Consider the following 18,673-nt stretch of genomic DNA (forward strand, 5'->3'; position numbering starts at 1 on the left):
TTGTTTTTGAGATAGAGTCTCACTCTGTCTCCCAGGCTGGAGTGCAGTGACATGATCTCAGCTCACTGCAACCTCCGCCTCCCGGGTCCAAGTGATTCTCTTGCCTCAGCCTCCCGAGTAGCTGGGACTACAGGCGTCTGCCACCACACCCGGCTAATTTTTGTATTTTTAGTAGAGATGGGGTTTCACCATGTTGGCCAGGCTGGTCTTGAACTCCTGACTTCAAGCCATCCGCCCACCTTGGCCTCCCAAAGTGCTGAGATTGTAGGCATGAGCCACTGCACCTGGCTGGTTACTGTTTTTCATGTATGTAATGTCGTCCCAAATTTCTGTGAGAATGTCCTATTTTTTTTTTTTTTTCCTCATACCTCTTCTATTCTGTAAATTATTTCTGTTTTTTCTGGGATGACTTTTTTTGGTATCACCTTTTTTTTCAACAAGCTATTATTTTGTTCCCCATTTCATTTTAATAAGAGGTGTGGAGACTAAAGCAATTCCATCTTGGATGTTAATCCACCATGTTAATTTCTCATTAATCCCAGTTCTGGGAAGGCCTCCAAGATTTCCAGCTTATTTATTATTCCTTGTGTAAGAGTAGGTACTTAACCATAAATTTCCAGTCAAAACAACCTTGATGTTACTGTGCTACAATTTTCCTACCTATCCCTTCTGAAGTATGTATACCCTTTCCCTATGGCACGTGACTACTGGTTCTGCGGGTAATGGTGCAGGAAGCTACCCTCTCATCTTATGGCTGCCCAAGATAAGGCTTCTGTTCGTAAGTCACTGTTGAATGTTTCTTTCTGAGAAACTGGATTTGTCAGTCTCTTTCTTCAGCCCCACAAGTTCCTCAGCCTTTGTGGGTAGATTTGCCTACACCTGTCTACCACAGAACAATGCAATAAGAAAGCTGACTAGGGGCTTGGTGTCCATGGATGTTCTTGTTCACTGGTACATTTAAGTTAGGATGAGCAGATGGATGGGGGCTTCCCTATTCCCAGCCTCAAAGCCAAAATATGGATATTTTGTTCAGAGGCACAGAGCCCAATTTAAATGTCCTGTTCTCTCTCAAATTTTTTTAAAAAACTTATTTAGCAAAGAACCCTTTGCTATTTTGCCTGGACGTGAACATCTGGCTCTCTGCCTTTTTTTGTTAAAGGGATGAAATGAAGTTAATTGTCTTATACGCATGTACACATACACAGTTAATCCCCTGATATCATTTTTCACCCTGCCTTCATTAAACCTTCTAACTGAGATTTCAAAGCCTCTCAGGAGTTAGACAATTGAACTCCCATTTTCACTGTAGGCCTCTTTGTACATCCTAGGCTGAGGCTGATATGTTTTGTGTATCAGCTGTATTAGATCTTACAGAAATTGATTGAAATCCCTTGTCCATTGCAGACCTCCTCCTGTTCTGTTTTATTCCTTCACTACTGCTTACATGGAATCTTTGAAAGGAGGGAAGACAAATTCATCTAAGACCTTTTTCTTAAACTGGAGTTTATTGACTTTAAAACCAGAAAAATAACAAGTAATTTATAAAATACACCCAAGTCTTATGGACTTCTATCAATACATAGTACCCTGGCTTTAGAATACAGATTTTTTTTTTTTTTTTGAGACGGGGTGTCACTCTATCACCTAGGCTGGAGTGCGGTGGCATGATCTCAGCTCACTGCAACCTCTGCCTCCTGGGCTCAAGTGATCCTCATGCCTTAGTCTCCCAAGTAGCTGAGATTACAGGTGCCTGCCATCACACCTGGCTAATTTTTGTATTTTTAGTAGAGAGGGGGTTTTGCTATGTTGGCCAGGCTGGTCTTGAACTCCTGATCTCAAATGATCTGCCTGCCTCGGCCTCCCAAAGTGTTGTGATTACAGGCATGAGCTACGTGCCCAACCAGAATTCAGGTGTTTATTTCTTTTTTTTTTTTTTTTTTTGAGACGGAGTCTCGCTCTGCCGCCCAGGCTGGAGTGCAGTGGCCAGATCTCAGCTCACTGCAAGCTCCGCCTCCCGGGTTTATGCCATTCTCCGGCCTCAGCCTCCCGAGTAGCTGGGACTACAGGCACCCGCCACCACGCCCGGCTAGTTTTTTGTATTTTTAGTAGAGACGGGGTTTCACTGTGTTAGCCAGGATGGTCTCGATCTCCTGACCTCGTGATCCGCCCATCTCGGCCTCCCAAAGTGCTGGGATTACAGGCTTGAGCCACCGCGCCCGGCCTAGGTGTTTATTTCTTAAAATATGACAATCTTTTCCTCAAATAAGTGTCAAAAACAGGCAATGTCACCTTAATCTCTTACTGGTTTTTCTTTCTCATGGGATGGTACAGAATTAGAGTATGATGGTGTCCTGGGTGAAAATGGTAGAAGGGTTGCTAAGTATAATACAATGAAATAGTTTATTCTCTTTAGCTCAGTGGTTCTCAACTGGGGACTATTTTTCCTCTTGGAGGATATTTGGTACGGTCTGAAGACTTTTTTGGTTGAGAGAACTGAGGATATTCTACTGGCATCAGTGCATAGAGGCCAGGGGTAACTGCAAGCATTCTTTTTTTTTTCTCTTTTGAGACAGGGTCTTGCTCTGTTGCCCAGCCTGGAGTGCAGTGGTACAGTCATACCTCACTGCAGCCTTGACCTCCTGGACTCAAGCAATCCTGCCACCTCAGCCTTCCAAGTAGCTGGGACCACAGGTACGTACAACCATGCCTGGCTAATTGTGAAATTTTTTGTAGAGATGGGGTTTTTCTATGTTGCCCAGGCTGGTCTTTAATATCTGGGCTCACACAATTTGCTCGCCTTAGCCTCCCACTGTGCTGGGATTATAGGCATGAGCCACTGTGCCTGGCCTAATATTCTTAATACATAGGACACAACAAAGAATTATGTAGTCAAAAATGCCAATAGTGCTGAGGTTAAGGACTTTTTCTCTTGTGCAACAGTGTGAATACACTTAACATTACTGAACTGTACACTTAATGGTTGAGATGGTAAATTTTATGTTAAATGTATTTTACCACAATTTAAAAAAATGGGTCCTTATTTGCTAGGAAAAATTTCTGTTTACCAGTTAGTTTTATGCTATTTGATCAGAAAAAGAACATTTTATTTACTTCTCTGCTCTGTTAGAGCTTACTTCATTGTTAAGATTGAAGTATGTGGTAAAATACAGAACGGAGCCCGTATGTGCATATACCCTAGGAAAGACAACTAAGCTACTGTGCCAGGGATTGCAAACCACAGACATGAACTAACTATGGATAACTTAAGCAATAGACAAAATGTATTGGAAGGCAGTGCAGTCAGTTACAAATCTGGAAGAGAAGCCCTACACCTAAGCTATGAGAAGGACAGGGCCCAGGGCAACCTCGGGCAATCTGTCTGGGTGCAGGATTCAATAGGCAGTGTCTCCAGAGCCCCATGGCCAGTTTGAATCCACCTATAATCCCTCCAGTGTTTTTGGGAGACGGTGTCTGATAGGCCAAGCTTGGGTCCTGTACTCTTCTCTCAGCCCAGGCAGCTTGTAGCAACCTATGTGACATCTCATGAAGATTGTACACAAAGGGAAAAGGTAGTTTCTTGTCTCCAAAAGTAGGGTGATGCGCAGGTTAAAACAATAGACATCCACTTTAGCTGCAAGATAGATACTGCCTCCTGCTGTCCAAAATCAAAATACAAAGAGTTAAACAAACAACAAAATGTTTAATCACCACTTTTGCTTACTGTGAACCTTAGGGAAATCATTTAATCTCTGTTTTGTCTTCTACAAAAGGAAGAACTTGAATTTAATGACATAACTTCCTTTTCATTCCAGCATCATGTGTGTGTGTGTGTGTGTGTGTGTATATATATATATGTGTGTGTGTGTGTGTATATATATATATGTGTGTATATATATATTTCCTTATGTTTTAAAAGGGTCTTTGAACTCTTGTTCACATACACTTTATATTTTGCCTGGATTGTGGATTCTCCTCTCATTTGAACTATTCTAGGAATGGCTTCCTAAGGCTGCAGGATAGTTCTGAATTTTGGGATACTGATCTGCTTTTAGGGTATGTGTGGGAGGGATAATTTTTATCGGTAAGAAAGTAAATTTCAATTGTTCATCTCCCTATAGAGAAAGACATGCTTGGGTATTGGGAGTGTGCAGGAGGAGGAAGAAAGAGAAGGCTGAAATGGCAAAGCCCTTTCCAGCTCCGTGTTCTGCTAATTAAGGTTAAACCCTGCACAGAGAGTGCTTCACCCAGAGAAACACAGTGGGTTTCTGTGTGTGGAAAGGGAGGACCTGAGCTGAAGGACATCAGGAAAATGAGTTTCTGGGGAAGTGAGAAGGAGTGAGGTTTAAAGACAAGAGATGTTGGGAGAGAGGTGATAGGAGGCTGCAGCCTGCAGAAGTAGGTGGCCAGTGAGAAATTCCTGATCTGGGATAAGTAAAGGATTTGGGCTGGGTGCGGTGGCTCACACCTGCAATCCTAGCACTGGGAGACTCAGACCAGTGGATCACTGGAGGTCAGGAGTTCAAGACCAGTCTGGCCAATATGGTGAAACCCCATCTCTACTAAAAATACAAAAATTAGGCAGGGATGGTGGCATGTGCCTATAATCCCAGCTACTTGGGAGGCTGAAGCAGGAGAATCGCTTGAACCCAGGAGGTGGAGGTTGCAGTGAGCCGAGATCGCATGCCACTGCAAGCCAACCTGGGCAACAGAATGAGACTCTGCCTCCGCCCCCCCCCAAAAAAAAAGATTTGAAGGATGGGAATAACATCCAATTTTAGTTTTGTTCAATTTTATGAAAATTCCACTATTTATGCAAATCTCCAGCAACATCTACCTTTTCATTGAAGCCTGTAGCACTGGTTTGTAGAAAGTTAAAGAGAATAGGGTGAGACCAATATCTGGGTTGGCATGGGGAAAAGGGAAGGGAACCTGGAGAGTGGCTGCAGTAGGAGAGGTTGCATGAAAATCAGGAGGTGATGGGGAGGTAGGAACTTGGAGCTGGAAGTGACGGTGAGGTGGTAAGTTGTAAGTTGTTGAAAATTCTCAGACATTTGTGGGAAGAATTGGATTTTTCCAGAGGACTCAGAGTGAGAGCACGGGCCACAAAGGTAAGGGGAAATTAGTGTAACTTTAGGCACACTAGTGAACGATAAAGAGGTGGAGCTCCTACCTTCCCTCTTGGGTGGAAGGGTGAGGTGCAGCAGAAGACCCCAAAATAGTGTGGTGGGATTCTTTCTTTGTCCTAGTCTTTCTTTTCATTGTATAGTATGTCTTCACTTGCCATAGAAAGAGTGCTCCCAAATATAAATAAATTTACCACGGAATAAACATTTTATTTATTTGTGTACATAACATTTATTGACATCTACCCACTGCTAGTATAGATGAGTAAGACACAGTCACGCCATAAATGAGTTTATCCTTAAAAGGAGTGAAAGACATTCAAAAACCAACTGCAATAAAAAAGGGTGACATAATTGCTAAACAGAGTGGAAGAACAGTGCTTATCAATTCTGATTGTGCAACAATGATATAAAATCCAATGAATGAATGGATGTTCTCCTTGAAGTTTCTATTTCTTTCTTGAATTACTTCTCTTTCCTATTGAGAGAAAAAAAAAGAGAACATTCTGATGTGTAGAAAATGCATAAAAACCATCCTAAGATTATACAGACAAAGGAAATGTCACAGAAAGTATAATCTATTATTCACTCAGCCCAGTTCTGTGTGCCTGGGACAAAGATTCTGAAGAACAACCTCCAGAGGCTAAGAAGGCAGGATTGACTGGAGTGTGGGCCCAGGGCTCAGGTACCTTTGTATCTTGTCTCTACCAGTTTACTAGCTGTGTGACCTTAGGTAGTTTACTACTTAACCTCTCTTAGCATCGGATTACAAATCTGTAAAATGTGGATAATAAAGTCTCATTGAATTCTTGAATTAAATGAGTCAATCCATGTGAAGTCTTGGAATACTGCAAGTACTCAATGCATGTTAGCTATTATTTATTTATTTTTTGAGATGGAGTCTCACTCTGTTGCCCAGGCTGGAGTGCAGTGGTGTGATCTTGACTCACTGCAACCTCTGCCTCCTGGGTTCCAGCAATTCTCATGCCTCAGCCTTCCGAGTTGCTGGGACTACAGAAACACACCTTCATGCCTGGCTAATTTTTGTATTTTTAGTAGAGATGGGGTTTTGCCATGTTGCCCAGGTCTCAAACTCGTGGCCTCAAGCGATCCCCACCCGCCTCAGCCTCCCAAAGTGCTGGGTAAAGGCGTGAGCCACCGTGCCCAGTCAGCTATTATTTTTATCATTCTGAGTATAGCATTAGGAATCTTGTATCTTAATCACTTTCTTTGGAATCTATGTGTTCTGCTCATATTCTGTTTTAGATTAACTCCCTACATTTACAGCCTACATAATTAAATTCTATTTCCATTTGTCCAGAAGTTACTTCTTTCCACCTCTGACCAGGGGTGCCCTTTTGTCTAATACTTAAGGTTTTAATGCACTAGTCTCTTTTCTTCCTATTAAATTTAATCAGTATGCCTCGGATCTTCTTTATTCTCTTTGTATTTTTCTTAGGGTTCTAAAATATTTACAGACTGCTGTAGAATATTCCATGAGTTTCACAGTTTTCTGTAAGGGGAGGGTAGTATTTTCAGTTTTCTTGGTGATAGCTTTACCAACAATAGTCAGCATTTTGTGAATCGTTTGGACAGCAGTGGTTCGTTAAGTCAGATCTTTTGGGAATAGTTACATAGCATTTTCCAAAGTGCGTTCTCTGAAGTACTATTTTATGGGACTCATTAAGACCCGTAAAAAGGATTATAATTTAGGAAACACTCGGTTAAACGTTTGTTCAATAGTCTATACTCTCCAATATTCTATGTACCTGAAATATAGTAGGTAGTGTTTCTTGAACTTATTTCTCCATAGTCGCCTTATCTGGAAATCACCCTGTAGGACTAGTGTTCTGAGAATACATTTTGGTACATGCTAATTTATAGTAAATGCTAGGTTGAACTGATATCTTAAATCCAGTGTCTTACTGGAATATTTCTCCCTTGAGGACAATCCTCTATTATGTGGAAGCACTTTCATTGCTCATGTGATCATTCGAAGAGTCTTATATGATCTTTTTGCAGTGTATTCTCTTCATCCTGATCTTTTTTACGGCTAGGTTTAGTTATATCTGCTGATTTAAATATGCCATTCTGTATTCTTTTATCCTTACTAGGATAAAAAGCTTACTGGGCAGTGATAGGCAGGGATATGTAGTAGAAAGAGTATGAAGTCACATAGCCCTCATTTGGAATCAAGGCTCAAGCACTTGGCAGTCACATGACCTTGGACAGTCCACTTAGCCTCTGTGAACCTTACTTTCGTTACCTTTATCCAGAGACAGAGGTTTTTATTCTTGTCCTTTGATTTCTTTCTCAAATTCTACTTTTGGCTGACTCAATTCAGTAAATCCAAATCAGTTTTCTTAAAAAAACTGAATTTGGAACTTGATTAAACCAAAAAAGCATAGATTGGGACATGGGATATACATAAGTATCAAGACCAGGAATGATAAGCAGTTTCTGTCCGTGGTTAACCACTTTCTCTGCATGTATATGCAAACAGGAATAGTAGGGTCACTTTTAATTATTTAGAGTTGAATCTTTAGGAGTGGGCAGCTATGAAGAAAGGTGTTTTGTTCCTTCAATCCACCCCTACAGGGGACACTCTCCTAAATAAACTATTTAAACTGAGAGAGGAAGAGCAGTGGGTGGCAGCTTGAAGAAAATCTTGACAATATCATTTGCATAATTTTACCATATTGTACTATGTTACTGAAACTCACAATCAACATCTGCAAGGTATAACACAGCCTAGTTATATTTTAAGTATCTAAGGTCCCCAGTTCCTCCCCTTAATAGGCTTTTTGATATAAGTTCCAGTGTGGTTTTCCAGGTAAATACCCACTTCCTCGCCTTTCTTTTCCTACCCCACTCTAAAAAGAAAATGTGAAATCCTCTTATTTGAAATAATAAATATTACCATATAGTTTCTGAATGCCTTTAATATCATCCTGGGAAAGTTTAAAATTTTGGGGATCTCCGTTTCCATAGGTCGGATACATCACTGCATTGGGATCAGAAGAATGTCCCATACCCAAAGAATGGCCAAGTTCATGCGTTGCAGCATACAGGAAGTTAATTCCTACAACCGAAGAAGTGAGAAACTTATGATAAAAATAGCTGCATATATTATTGTAATATTACATATAATATATGATATCATAATTTAAATAACTAAAGAAAAATACCCAATTTTTAGCCCTCGGTAGCTTACTTATTTGTTTCTAGGCTTTCAAAAGTGGAGAGAGGTTAGAAGGATAATCAGAATAGGAGTACTTTAATCTCATCACTACTTCTGCTTCTTAAAAATGTGTAATGTTTTTTATTTGCTTCTTTCATTCAGGCAGCAATACTCTGCAGTGGAAAGCAAAGGCTTTAAAAGCACTAAGACCTAGGTTTGAAATGTAGCTCCACTGCTTACTAGCTGGACAACTCTGGACAGATTAATTGATGTTGCCGAGTCTCCGTTTCTCACCTGTTAAACAGAGACAGTAATTCCTGCCCTATAGATTTGTCATGATAACTAGAGTTTCACAATATTTGGGAAGTCACAGCCATTCAATAAATGTTAGTGACTTTGGATATCAGAGGAGAGAAAGTTGGCTTTGAGAAAGTGAAGATTGAAAGGCAGGATCTCCAGGCAATGCTGAGTTTTGTCTTTCATTTTGATTCATTAACTTATATTACATATATCCTTTGCTCTCCTTCAGACTCATTGAAAGGCTTTGCAAGTATGTGGAAGATGTGAGCCTGTGAGTTTGAGGAGTGGCCAGAGCTCTGGTGATGTAGCATTGAATTGAAGGAAACTGCCTTTAACCTACCTTAAGTGGGAAGAAAAAAGAATGAAAAGAATATGCTAGATGTGAATGGGAGGCAGCATCACAATTTTACATAGATTTTCAAAGCAAGGCAGCAAGCTATGGTGAATTCCCTTTGCCAAACACAAATACAAATTTCCCTTTTAGGGCCAGTTGGTAGCCTTTTTTTTTTTTTTTGTATTTTTTGTTTTTAAATTGTCTCTAGTTGGGATTTTTATGCCAGAGTCTTCTCCATTACTTCTCTGATGTGCCTATAATATCCTACCATGTAAAATGATAAATATGATAGACTAAGTCATGGATTGGTTCTTTTTGGAAAATAGTGAATAATTCCAGAATTGTGTATACTTCTTAAATATCGTAGTTTCTACTTCTCTTTCTTTTCCATTTGGAGCATGTATTTTTTGGAAATATGAAGAAAGAGCTATAATTTATTGAATTATTAATATATTCCAGGCACTATATAGGCATTATCCCATTTAATTTAAAGAATCCTTGATGTGGGAACTATTTATATTCCCATTCCACAGAGGAGGAGACTGAGGCTCAGAGAAATTCAATAACTTGCCCAATGACACAGAGTAATTGGTAGATGTACAGCAAATTGGACCAGTGCTGCTTGACTCCATAGCCTGAGTGTCCATCTTCTGTATGTGTAGCATTATGAGTATATTACATGAAATAATGCATTTCAGGCATATAGTACAGTGTTTGGCACTTAGCAAGGGCTCAATACTTATAAATTAAAATAATTATTTAACTTAGTGTAAGTCCAGGATTTTAAAAAGGATGTGGAGTAGAAGAGACATGAGATGCTATACCTAGACTGCTACCATCCGTCCAGCGTTCATCCTCATCGAAGTGAGCATCTCCTCCAAGACCTGGCCCAGGTGCAAAGGCATGAGCCAGCGTGTTTCCTGGCCCATCAAACGGGTATGGGTCCCCATGAGCTGAAAGAAAACGGAGTGATTGTTCTTAGTGACTGATTTTTTTTCTCCAATAATTTTATTTTTCAGTTTATATGATTATTGAGGCTAGAAAAAGCAGCCCAGTCCAGGCCAGGCACGGTGGCCCACGCCTGTAATCCCAGCACTTTGGGAGGCTGAGCTGGGTGGATCACCTGAGGTCAGGAGTTTGAGACCAGTCTGGCCAGCATGGTGAAACCCCATCTCTACTAAAAATACAAAAATTAACTGGGCGTGGTGGCACATGCCTGTAATCCTAGCTACTTGGAAGGCTGAGGCTGGAGAATTGCTTGAACTCAGGAGGTGGAAGTTGCAGTAAGCCGAGATCATGCCACTGTACTCCAGCCTGGGTTACAAGAGTGAAACTCCATCTCAAAAAATAAATTAAAAAAAAAAAAAAAAAGCAGCCCAGTCCAAGTAGCTGGCATTGTTACACGCTGTCAGTTGCATTCACAGGGTAGTTGGGGTGCTTTCTTGGCCCAGACACTTTTTCCTTTCACAGAATCATTGCTCATCACTGATAATCACCATATATTGAAAGCTTACTGGATATAGGACTTAAAATGCAGTTATATCTAACTTAGGGTTGCATTTAAGCTTTTGTTAAATTTGACCACTTTGCTCTGTCAAAGGGTGGTGGGAGGGAGAATGAATATGAATACTGCATTTGGCAGGTAATTTGTACACCATTTCATATGTTTTTTTTTTTTCTTAAAAACCTAGCTTATTCTTTGTGGGCATAGTAAATAGTCTCTTAGAGAGCCATGCTCAAGATCTCTTAAAATGGCTTTTGATAGTCCTTTAATTTGTGATGCGGAGCTGGTTATCTTCAAGGTGATATGAGGCCGGTCCAGTTTATCTAGCTCTTAAAAAACTTGTAGTGCTATGATTAGTGCTTTCCCATAGCATTTTCTTCAGTGTTTTCAATATTGTGGGTTGAAGTTCAAATTTCAGCTACAGTAGCCGGACAGTTCCACATAGAACAGACCTAAATGGGCAACATTTTTCTCTAAAGTTGCACCACGAAACACTAGCAATTAAGAACAGTTTATGTATATGTGTTATATATATATATACACACACACACACACACACACATATATATATAACCCATATACTAAAAAAAGGGTTTATATAAAAATATATATATATTTGCATATATGTATATATTTTTATATATACATATATATTTGTATATATACTATATATGTATTATATATATACTATATATGTATTATATATATACAATATATATGTATTTTTTATATACATATATATTTTTTTGAGACATAGTCTTGCTCTGTTGCCCAGGCTGGAATACAGTGGTGTGATCTTGGCTCACTGCAACCTCTGTCTCCTGGGTTCAAGCGATTCTCATGCTTCAGCCTCCCAAATAGCTGGAATTACAGGCATGCGCCACCATGCTCAGCTAATTTTTGTTTTAGTAGAGATGAGGTTTCACCATATTGGCCAGGCTGGTCTTAAACTCCTGACCACAGATGATCCACCTGCCTCGGTCTCCCAAAGTGTTGAGATTACAGGCATGAGCCACCACGCCCTGGTGGGTTATATATTTTTAAGTTCTTTAATATGAAAGTTTCCATTTCCTACTTCCTTGCCACATGAAAGGCATTAGCAACAGGTTATATACCACTTCTCAGGGGCCTCTTGAGGCCTTTGGAAGCTACAGCTCTTTCTGTTGATTTAATATTGATGTTAGCTCGATACATTGTAAACATATAGTCATGTGCTACATAATGATCTTTCAGTCAACAGACCACATATACAATGGTCCTGTAAGACTATAATGGAGCTGAAAAATTCCTATAGCCTAGTGATATAATAGCTGTGATAATGTCATAGCTCAGTGCATTACCTTTTCAATGTTTGAATATGTTTAGACACACAAATACTTGCCATTGTGTTATAGTTGCCTACCGTATTCAGTATAGTAACATGCTGTATAGATTTACAGCCAAGGAGCAATAGGCTATACTATATAGCCTAGTTGGATAGTAGGCTGTATCACCTGGGTTTGTGTAAGTGTAGTCTGTGATGTTAGCACAATGACAAGATTGCCAAAGGTCTCATTTCTCAGAATGTATTCCTATTGTTAAGCAGTTCTTGACTGTACATACAAATAATAATTCACATTACAAAACAGAGATTGGCAAACTCTTTCTGTAAAGGATCAGATAACAAGTGTTTAAGCTTTGTCATCTCTGTCACAGTTACAGCCTGACCCCAAACAGTCATAGATAATAGGGAAATGAAGGATCCTGACTGTGTTCCAGTAAAACTTTGTTTACAAAAACAGAAGGTGGGCTGGATTTGGCTCAGTGGGTCCTAGTTTGCCGACTGCTCCTGTAAAGACTGGCTCTATATTACCAGATTATAAACATTATAACAATATTACTAAATCTATCTATCTATCTATCTATCTATCTATCTATCTATCTATCTATCTATCTACCAATCAAATCTCATTAAAGGATTTTAATCCTCATAAGAAAAGAGCACTGATATAAACCATGAACAAACAAAACAGGACACAGGATTAGCCTACAGGAATCTTTCTTACCTCCTCGTGCAAAGCCAATCATGATGTCAGCAGTTCCCCATACAACTTTCCTGAAATGCAGGGGGATCTCTTTGCCCCACATGTTTAAAGCCTTTGACACTAATCGATCCACTGTAAAATGCGGTAAGTCTCGAGTATATGATACAATCCTAGTAGCAAACAAGAAAACAATGTTTGACCTCTTAGGAAACAGGCTTCATTGTTTTTGCCAAAATGAGCCAGAGCAAAACTAACCTGTAGGTAACTACTTTGGAAGTCCATTTTGGGCTATTTGGAAATAGTGAGTATTCTGCAACATCTGGCACTCCACATCTGGGCTTCTGCATTATTTCTATGATGCGGGAGTTTAACATTCCAGTTATAGGCAGGCCAAAGAATTTTTCCATCTCCTTGAGTTTGGCTTCTAAACTGTTGGCATTTTTTGTTTCTGAGTCATAGAGATAAAATCTCTTGAGATAGTCCTATTGAAAAGAGAGTAATTAATCTATAGTTCTTTTTTATTATCTTCTTTTATCTTAGAAGCTTATACATCTCTTGCCTTTGGTTCCTGTGGATTCAAATAATGATTTGAAGACAGAATAATTACATAGTCACTGAGTAAAATAAGTGTGCATTAGTGAGGAGAAAATTTAATATTGCTAATGAAGCACTGGCATGCCATTTCATGAGCAAAAGAAAAGAATCCCTCAGTTTTTAAAAAATCCCTTTAAATGTTTGGGGCAGAAATACACTATACACTTTATAAAGCCTGGATGTGTGTAAGAGCAATCAGGAAGCATGTACCAGTCTGTCCTCAGGGGTACAACTGGGACCTTCTCTCTGTGTTATCATAGACCCTGTGGGGGAGAGCTGAGGTCAACCAGCCCTCTCTAAGGTCCAGCTGAGATGTAGTTCCAGCCAAAAGTTAAAGGGTCTTAAAATTTTAGCTCTGGGAAAAGATATTAGCAAATTATTAAGTAGTTCAATTTAATAATCCAGCGAAGGAACCAAAGCTTATAACAACTAAATGATTTATGTGCCCAGGTTCACACCTTAAATTAGTAGCAGAACTGGACTTGACTTTCCTGACTCCTAGGCCCTCTTTTCCCTCTTTCTGCTGGTAAATCTCTAGTCAAACCCACTTTGGGAGATTGTAGTATACAGTAGGTCTCCCAGGTTTATTCCACACAAAGTTGGGTTCCTGGGAATTTCTCTAAAGGTTCTCAGTATCTGGATATGAGAATAGGAATCCAGCAGCACAAATACAACAACAGAAGTGAATGAACTAACAACAGCAACCTCACAGGAACATTTTTAAGCACTTACTAGTGCCAGGTACTCACATATTTATTTTATGTAAACCTCATAACCACCCTATGAAACAAGTATGGCATTGTTATCCCTATTTTATATATGAAGAAACACAGCTCAGAGAAGTTAAATAAATTGCATAAGATCACCTCGTGAGTAACTGAAGGAGCCAGTATTTGAACTTAAGTGTTTTGACTTCTATGCATTAGAAACATGTGTAGGGTTATATGATGCCTGATAGTACTGTTGTTAAAACGATTTAAACATTGACTTACTAATTTGCAGTTTATTTTGAGTAGATGGTAATGGTTACCTGTCTTAGGACAGCTCAGGAATATGTAATTTATGTAAGAAATCTTATTAATATTGTAACTTTTTTCCTGTTGCCAACAGTTGTCTCATTAAGTACAACAAATACTTATGTTCATCCATGACAATTGATAACTGATCCTTTACTTAAAAACAAATAACCCATTTAATCCCTTCTAGAGCTACAGACTTTACCAAGACACCCTCTGGATGTGAGATTTGATAAATCTTTGTTGAGATGACTTTTCCTATTTTTTGTTAAACCTAGCTAACATCCCTCCGAGTAAAGAAACTCTAAGTTTCTGCTAACCTGCACTCTAAGTAAAGAAACTAAATGCAAAGTACTCTTTCTGGAGAATTCATTAGGTGGAACCATATAAAATTGCTGTTTTGGAGATTTTAAAAGTTAAATACTAGTAACTTCATGTGGTTCAATCTAACTTGTTATAACTGGAACTTTTTAAAAGTCTAAGTTAATGCAAATTAAAAATTGACTTTTCTTATGCTTAAAGCTAAATTTACAAATAATGCTTATGAGTAATCATCCCATTAGTTGACCAAATAATAATTAGTAGACTGCTTGTATTTATTAGATGCTTATTAAGAAGCATATTGGAAAGAACATGATTTTTGAACCAGAAGCACTTGTCCTTGATTTCTATCTCTACCACTAATAAGTATACGAATCAATTTAACCTTGGTTTCCTCTTTTTATAGAACTAAGGATTAAATGTCACAATGTATATGTAGTACTTTATAATCTACAATTGTTACATACATGCTAGTCGGTTTTGTTATCACCTCATTTACTTACTAGAATACCCCGTGTGGTATAAAACACATAGTATTTTTTTTCTGCTGGACACAGGAGAAAACAAAGTCAAAAGTTAATGCCTTGTCTATCGTCATTGATTTGTTGGAGAGTTGTAACTTCTACCCATGTTTTCTGACTTCAAATATCTCCATTACAAACAGTTTTGTAAATATACAAACAGTATATTTACAAGTTGTATCTTAAGAGGCAATATTCTGTATGCTATAGAAAAAGAATCTCAAGTTATAGTAAATAAAAATAAGAACTTAATTTAAACAATGTTTCAGGTATTGTGTTAAATGCTTTACAATACCCTCATTTGGTTGATACCATGCTTATCTCCAACTTCCAAATTGGAAACCTGAAGCTTGCAGAAGTTTAATGACCTTCCTGAGTCTATCTACATAGTGAGTGGAGGGTTGGAACTCAAGCCCGATTAGAGCAGACTCTGAAACCTGCTTTTAATGGCTACTTGATGAAAACATATATTGCTTTTATAATCAGAAAAACTACCCCAAAGAAAATTCCACTGCAATGCTAACATGGGAAGGGAAATAATTGAAAAACACATTTCTTAATGTAGATGGCAAAAGAATGGAACCCCAAGTAAGTGGGCTGTGACATACCTGAGCCTGTTTCCACTGGAGCTCACTCATGCCTCCCGCCTCCCGAGGCAGCGGCAGGGCCAGGCTGCCAGGCAGCAGGCACACAGCACATAGCACGGTGAGTCGCATAGCTGCCATACAGAGACAATTGTTCTTGGACCTATGGTTGATTTGGTGTTTTCTGCTAGTGACTGCAGAAATTTATATAGCTTCTGAGCCTCGAATGTGGAAATAGGTGACTCATTTGAGTGTTTTCTTTCTTTTTAGAGCCTACAGAACTTTGAAAGTATGTGTTATTTTTCATTAACTAAAACGAGGAAGTATTACATCCTTATTGGCAGGAAGCACACAATGTATTTGTCTTTCAAAGGATTTTTTTTCTGTCTGCCGCAAAAATTGAATCCATGAGAAACCTCATTTGTTTGCCAAAGTCAAATGACTGCTCACATAGGTCTTTTCAATTTAAAAATGTAGGGAAGCATCATTCAGGACATGATTGTACCATATATTTTTAAAGGATTTTTTTAAAATTGAAAGGTATGAAAAAGTGCACAAAACATATAAATAATGAAATATAATTAAGCAAAGACTGTAACAGTCACCAAAGTCAAGAAATAGAACATCACCAACATCCTGTCGTTCTCTATACAGGGGAAAGATGGCAGGAGGCAGATGGAGATGCTGCTGTGCGGGTGGATTAATGGCGACCATAGAACTGTGTTGTGTCCCCTCACCTTCCGGGTCCCTTGGCAGAGCAGTGATAATTCCCTTCTTTGGGTCTCCTTTTAATCAGTTTATGTCTTTTCTTAGTGGTGAACACTGCCTCTAATTCTTCTTGAAATAAACATGAAAAAATACGAAGCCAACAAAAATCTACAAGCATGGGCTTAACTGTTCATCTGGCTTACTTATTCTGCTTCTCATTTTATAGTCACAGATTCTTCCAAAGCTAGACCTTCAACTTGGAAATCATTGTATCCATTTTTTTTCTTCCAATCACTCTGACTCTGGCTGCTACCCAGCTACAGGTAGGGATGCATTGGTCCTTAGTACACAAAATGGTTATTCTACGTATAGCAGTAAGAATCCATTACCTACAGATTCTAGCCCAATGACTCTATTCTTACCAAAGATGAAACTGAGGCCAAGATGACAATTTAACTTACTATACTTCTCTCAGCTCACACAGATAGTAGCTTAGTGCTTTTTCTATCCCACTGCACTGCCTATTCATGTTGTAATAGGTCTGTCTCCTTTATTATATTATACATTACTTGGGAGAGCACCATGGCTTTTGACTCTAATACATCATGGGAAACACTCCAAATATACTGGAGCTAAAAAATTTAATTAATCACATGTCACTTAAATTACACGGTAGTTGAGCACCGTGAGCCAGCAAAGGTAAAATTTTCAGATCAGTTAATTAAATTTGCTCTCTTTACAGAGACATCTTGATTCTGTATGGTCACAGTTTAACTAGAGCAATTGGTATCCTTAGTCAGAGTTTGACATATGATAAGGTGCATCATAAATATTTGTAGAATAATGAATATTTATGAACTCGAATCAGCTAAAAATGAAATTATATCAGGTTTTTGGTAATATTTGCATTGAATTAAAATCAAAAGGCATTTCCTCAAGCGAGTGAGCACATAAGCCACAGATTGGATGAAAATAAATGCAAAGACACATCCGTGGCCAGGTGCAGTGGCTCATGCCTGTAATTCTAGCACTTTGGAAAGCTGAGGCCAGTGGACTGCCTGAGCTCAGAAGTTTGAGATAGCCTGGGAAACATGGCAAAACCCTGTTTCTAATAAAAATACAAAAATTAGCCAAGCATGATGATGCGTGCCTGTAGTCCTAGCTACTCAGGAGGCTGAGGCACGAGAACTGCTTGAACCTCAGAGGCAGAGATTGCAGTGAGCTGAGATCACTCCACTGCACTCCAGCCTGGGTGACAGAGTGACACTCTCAAAAAAAAAAAAAAAAAAAAAAAAAAAAAGACATATCCAATACAGGACTGTTATCCAAAATGTACAAGTAACTTTTAAAACTCAACAATAAGAACACAAACAATCTGATTTTAAAAATGGGCCTAAAACCTTAACAGACATCTTACCAGAAAAGATATACAGATAGTGAATAAGCATATGAAAAGATTCTTCACATCATATGTTATAGGGGAAATGCAAATCAAAACAGTAATGAGATACCACTACACACCTATTAGAAAGGTCAAAATCCAGAACACTGACGGTGGCAAATGCAGGATGTTTTAGTGGAAATGAAAAATGGTACAGCCACCTTGGAAGACAGTTTGATGGTTTCTTTCAGAATGAAACATACTCTTACCATATGATGCAGCAATGGTGCTCCTTGGTATTTATCTTAAGGAGATAAAAATTTATGTTTACACAAAAACATACATATGGATGTTTATAGCAGCTTTATCCATAATTGCCCAAACTTGGAAGCAATCAAGATGTCGCTCAGTAGGTGAATGAATACATGTACTGCGGGACATCCAGGCAATGGAATATTATTCAGTGCTAAAAAGAAATGAGCTGTGAAACCATGAATAGACGTGAAAGAATCTTAAATGCATATTATTAACTGAAAGAAGCAATCTGCAGGGCTACTTAGTGTATGATTCCAACTATATAACATTCTGGAAAAGGCAAAAATAGGTAAAAATATCAGTAGTTGTGTGGGCTGGACGTGGGATTGGGGGATGAATGGGCAAAGCACAGAGAATTTCTGGGGGAGTGCATTTACTCTGTGTAATACTATAATGGTGGATTCATGTCATTTTACATTTGTCCAAACACACAGAATGTACAACACCAACAGTGACCACAAATGCAATGAACTTTGGGTGATTATGATGTGTCGGTGTAGGTTCTTCAATTGTAACAAATGTAGGCCGGGCATGGTGGCCCACGCCTGTAATCCCAGCACTTTGGGAGGCCGAGGCAGGCAGATCACCTGAGGTCAGGAGTTTGAGGCCAGCCTGGCCAACATAGTGAAACCCTGTCTCTACTAAAAGTACAAAAATTAGCCAGGTGTCGTGGCGGGCACCTGTAATGCCAGCTGCTCAGGAGGCTGAGGCAGGAGAATCACCTGAATCCAGGAGGTGGAGGTTGCAGTGAGCCGAGATCATGACAC

At 39.0% G+C, this 18,673-nt stretch overlaps 1 protein-coding gene and 1 long non-coding RNA gene across 3 annotated transcripts in view; one reads left to right on the forward strand and one right to left on the reverse strand.

The window, feature by feature from the left end:
• The window catches only part of LOC102139033 (uncharacterized), a 270,410-nt gene that overhangs the window by 60,127 nt on the left and 191,610 nt on the right, over positions 1-18,673 (forward strand). The gene's annotated exons all lie outside the window — the stretch shown is intronic.
• On the reverse strand, positions 5,331-15,681 carry MMP7 (matrix metallopeptidase 7). The gene is made up of 6 exons (XM_005579462.5): positions 15,527-15,681; positions 12,722-12,948; positions 12,488-12,636; positions 9,763-9,891; positions 8,044-8,205; positions 5,331-5,601 (listed from the first exon to the last, which is right to left on the reverse strand). Exons 1-6 carry the CDS (start codon positions 15,641-15,643, stop codon positions 5,573-5,575), a joined length of 813 nt encoding a protein of 270 aa, XP_005579519.1. The 5' UTR covers positions 15,644-15,681; the 3' UTR covers positions 5,331-5,572.

Source organism: Macaca fascicularis, chromosome 14 (assembly GCF_037993035.2).
Source record: "Macaca fascicularis isolate 582-1 chromosome 14, T2T-MFA8v1.1".
In the NCBI taxonomy this organism is placed as follows: domain Eukaryota; kingdom Metazoa; phylum Chordata; class Mammalia; order Primates; family Cercopithecidae; genus Macaca; species Macaca fascicularis.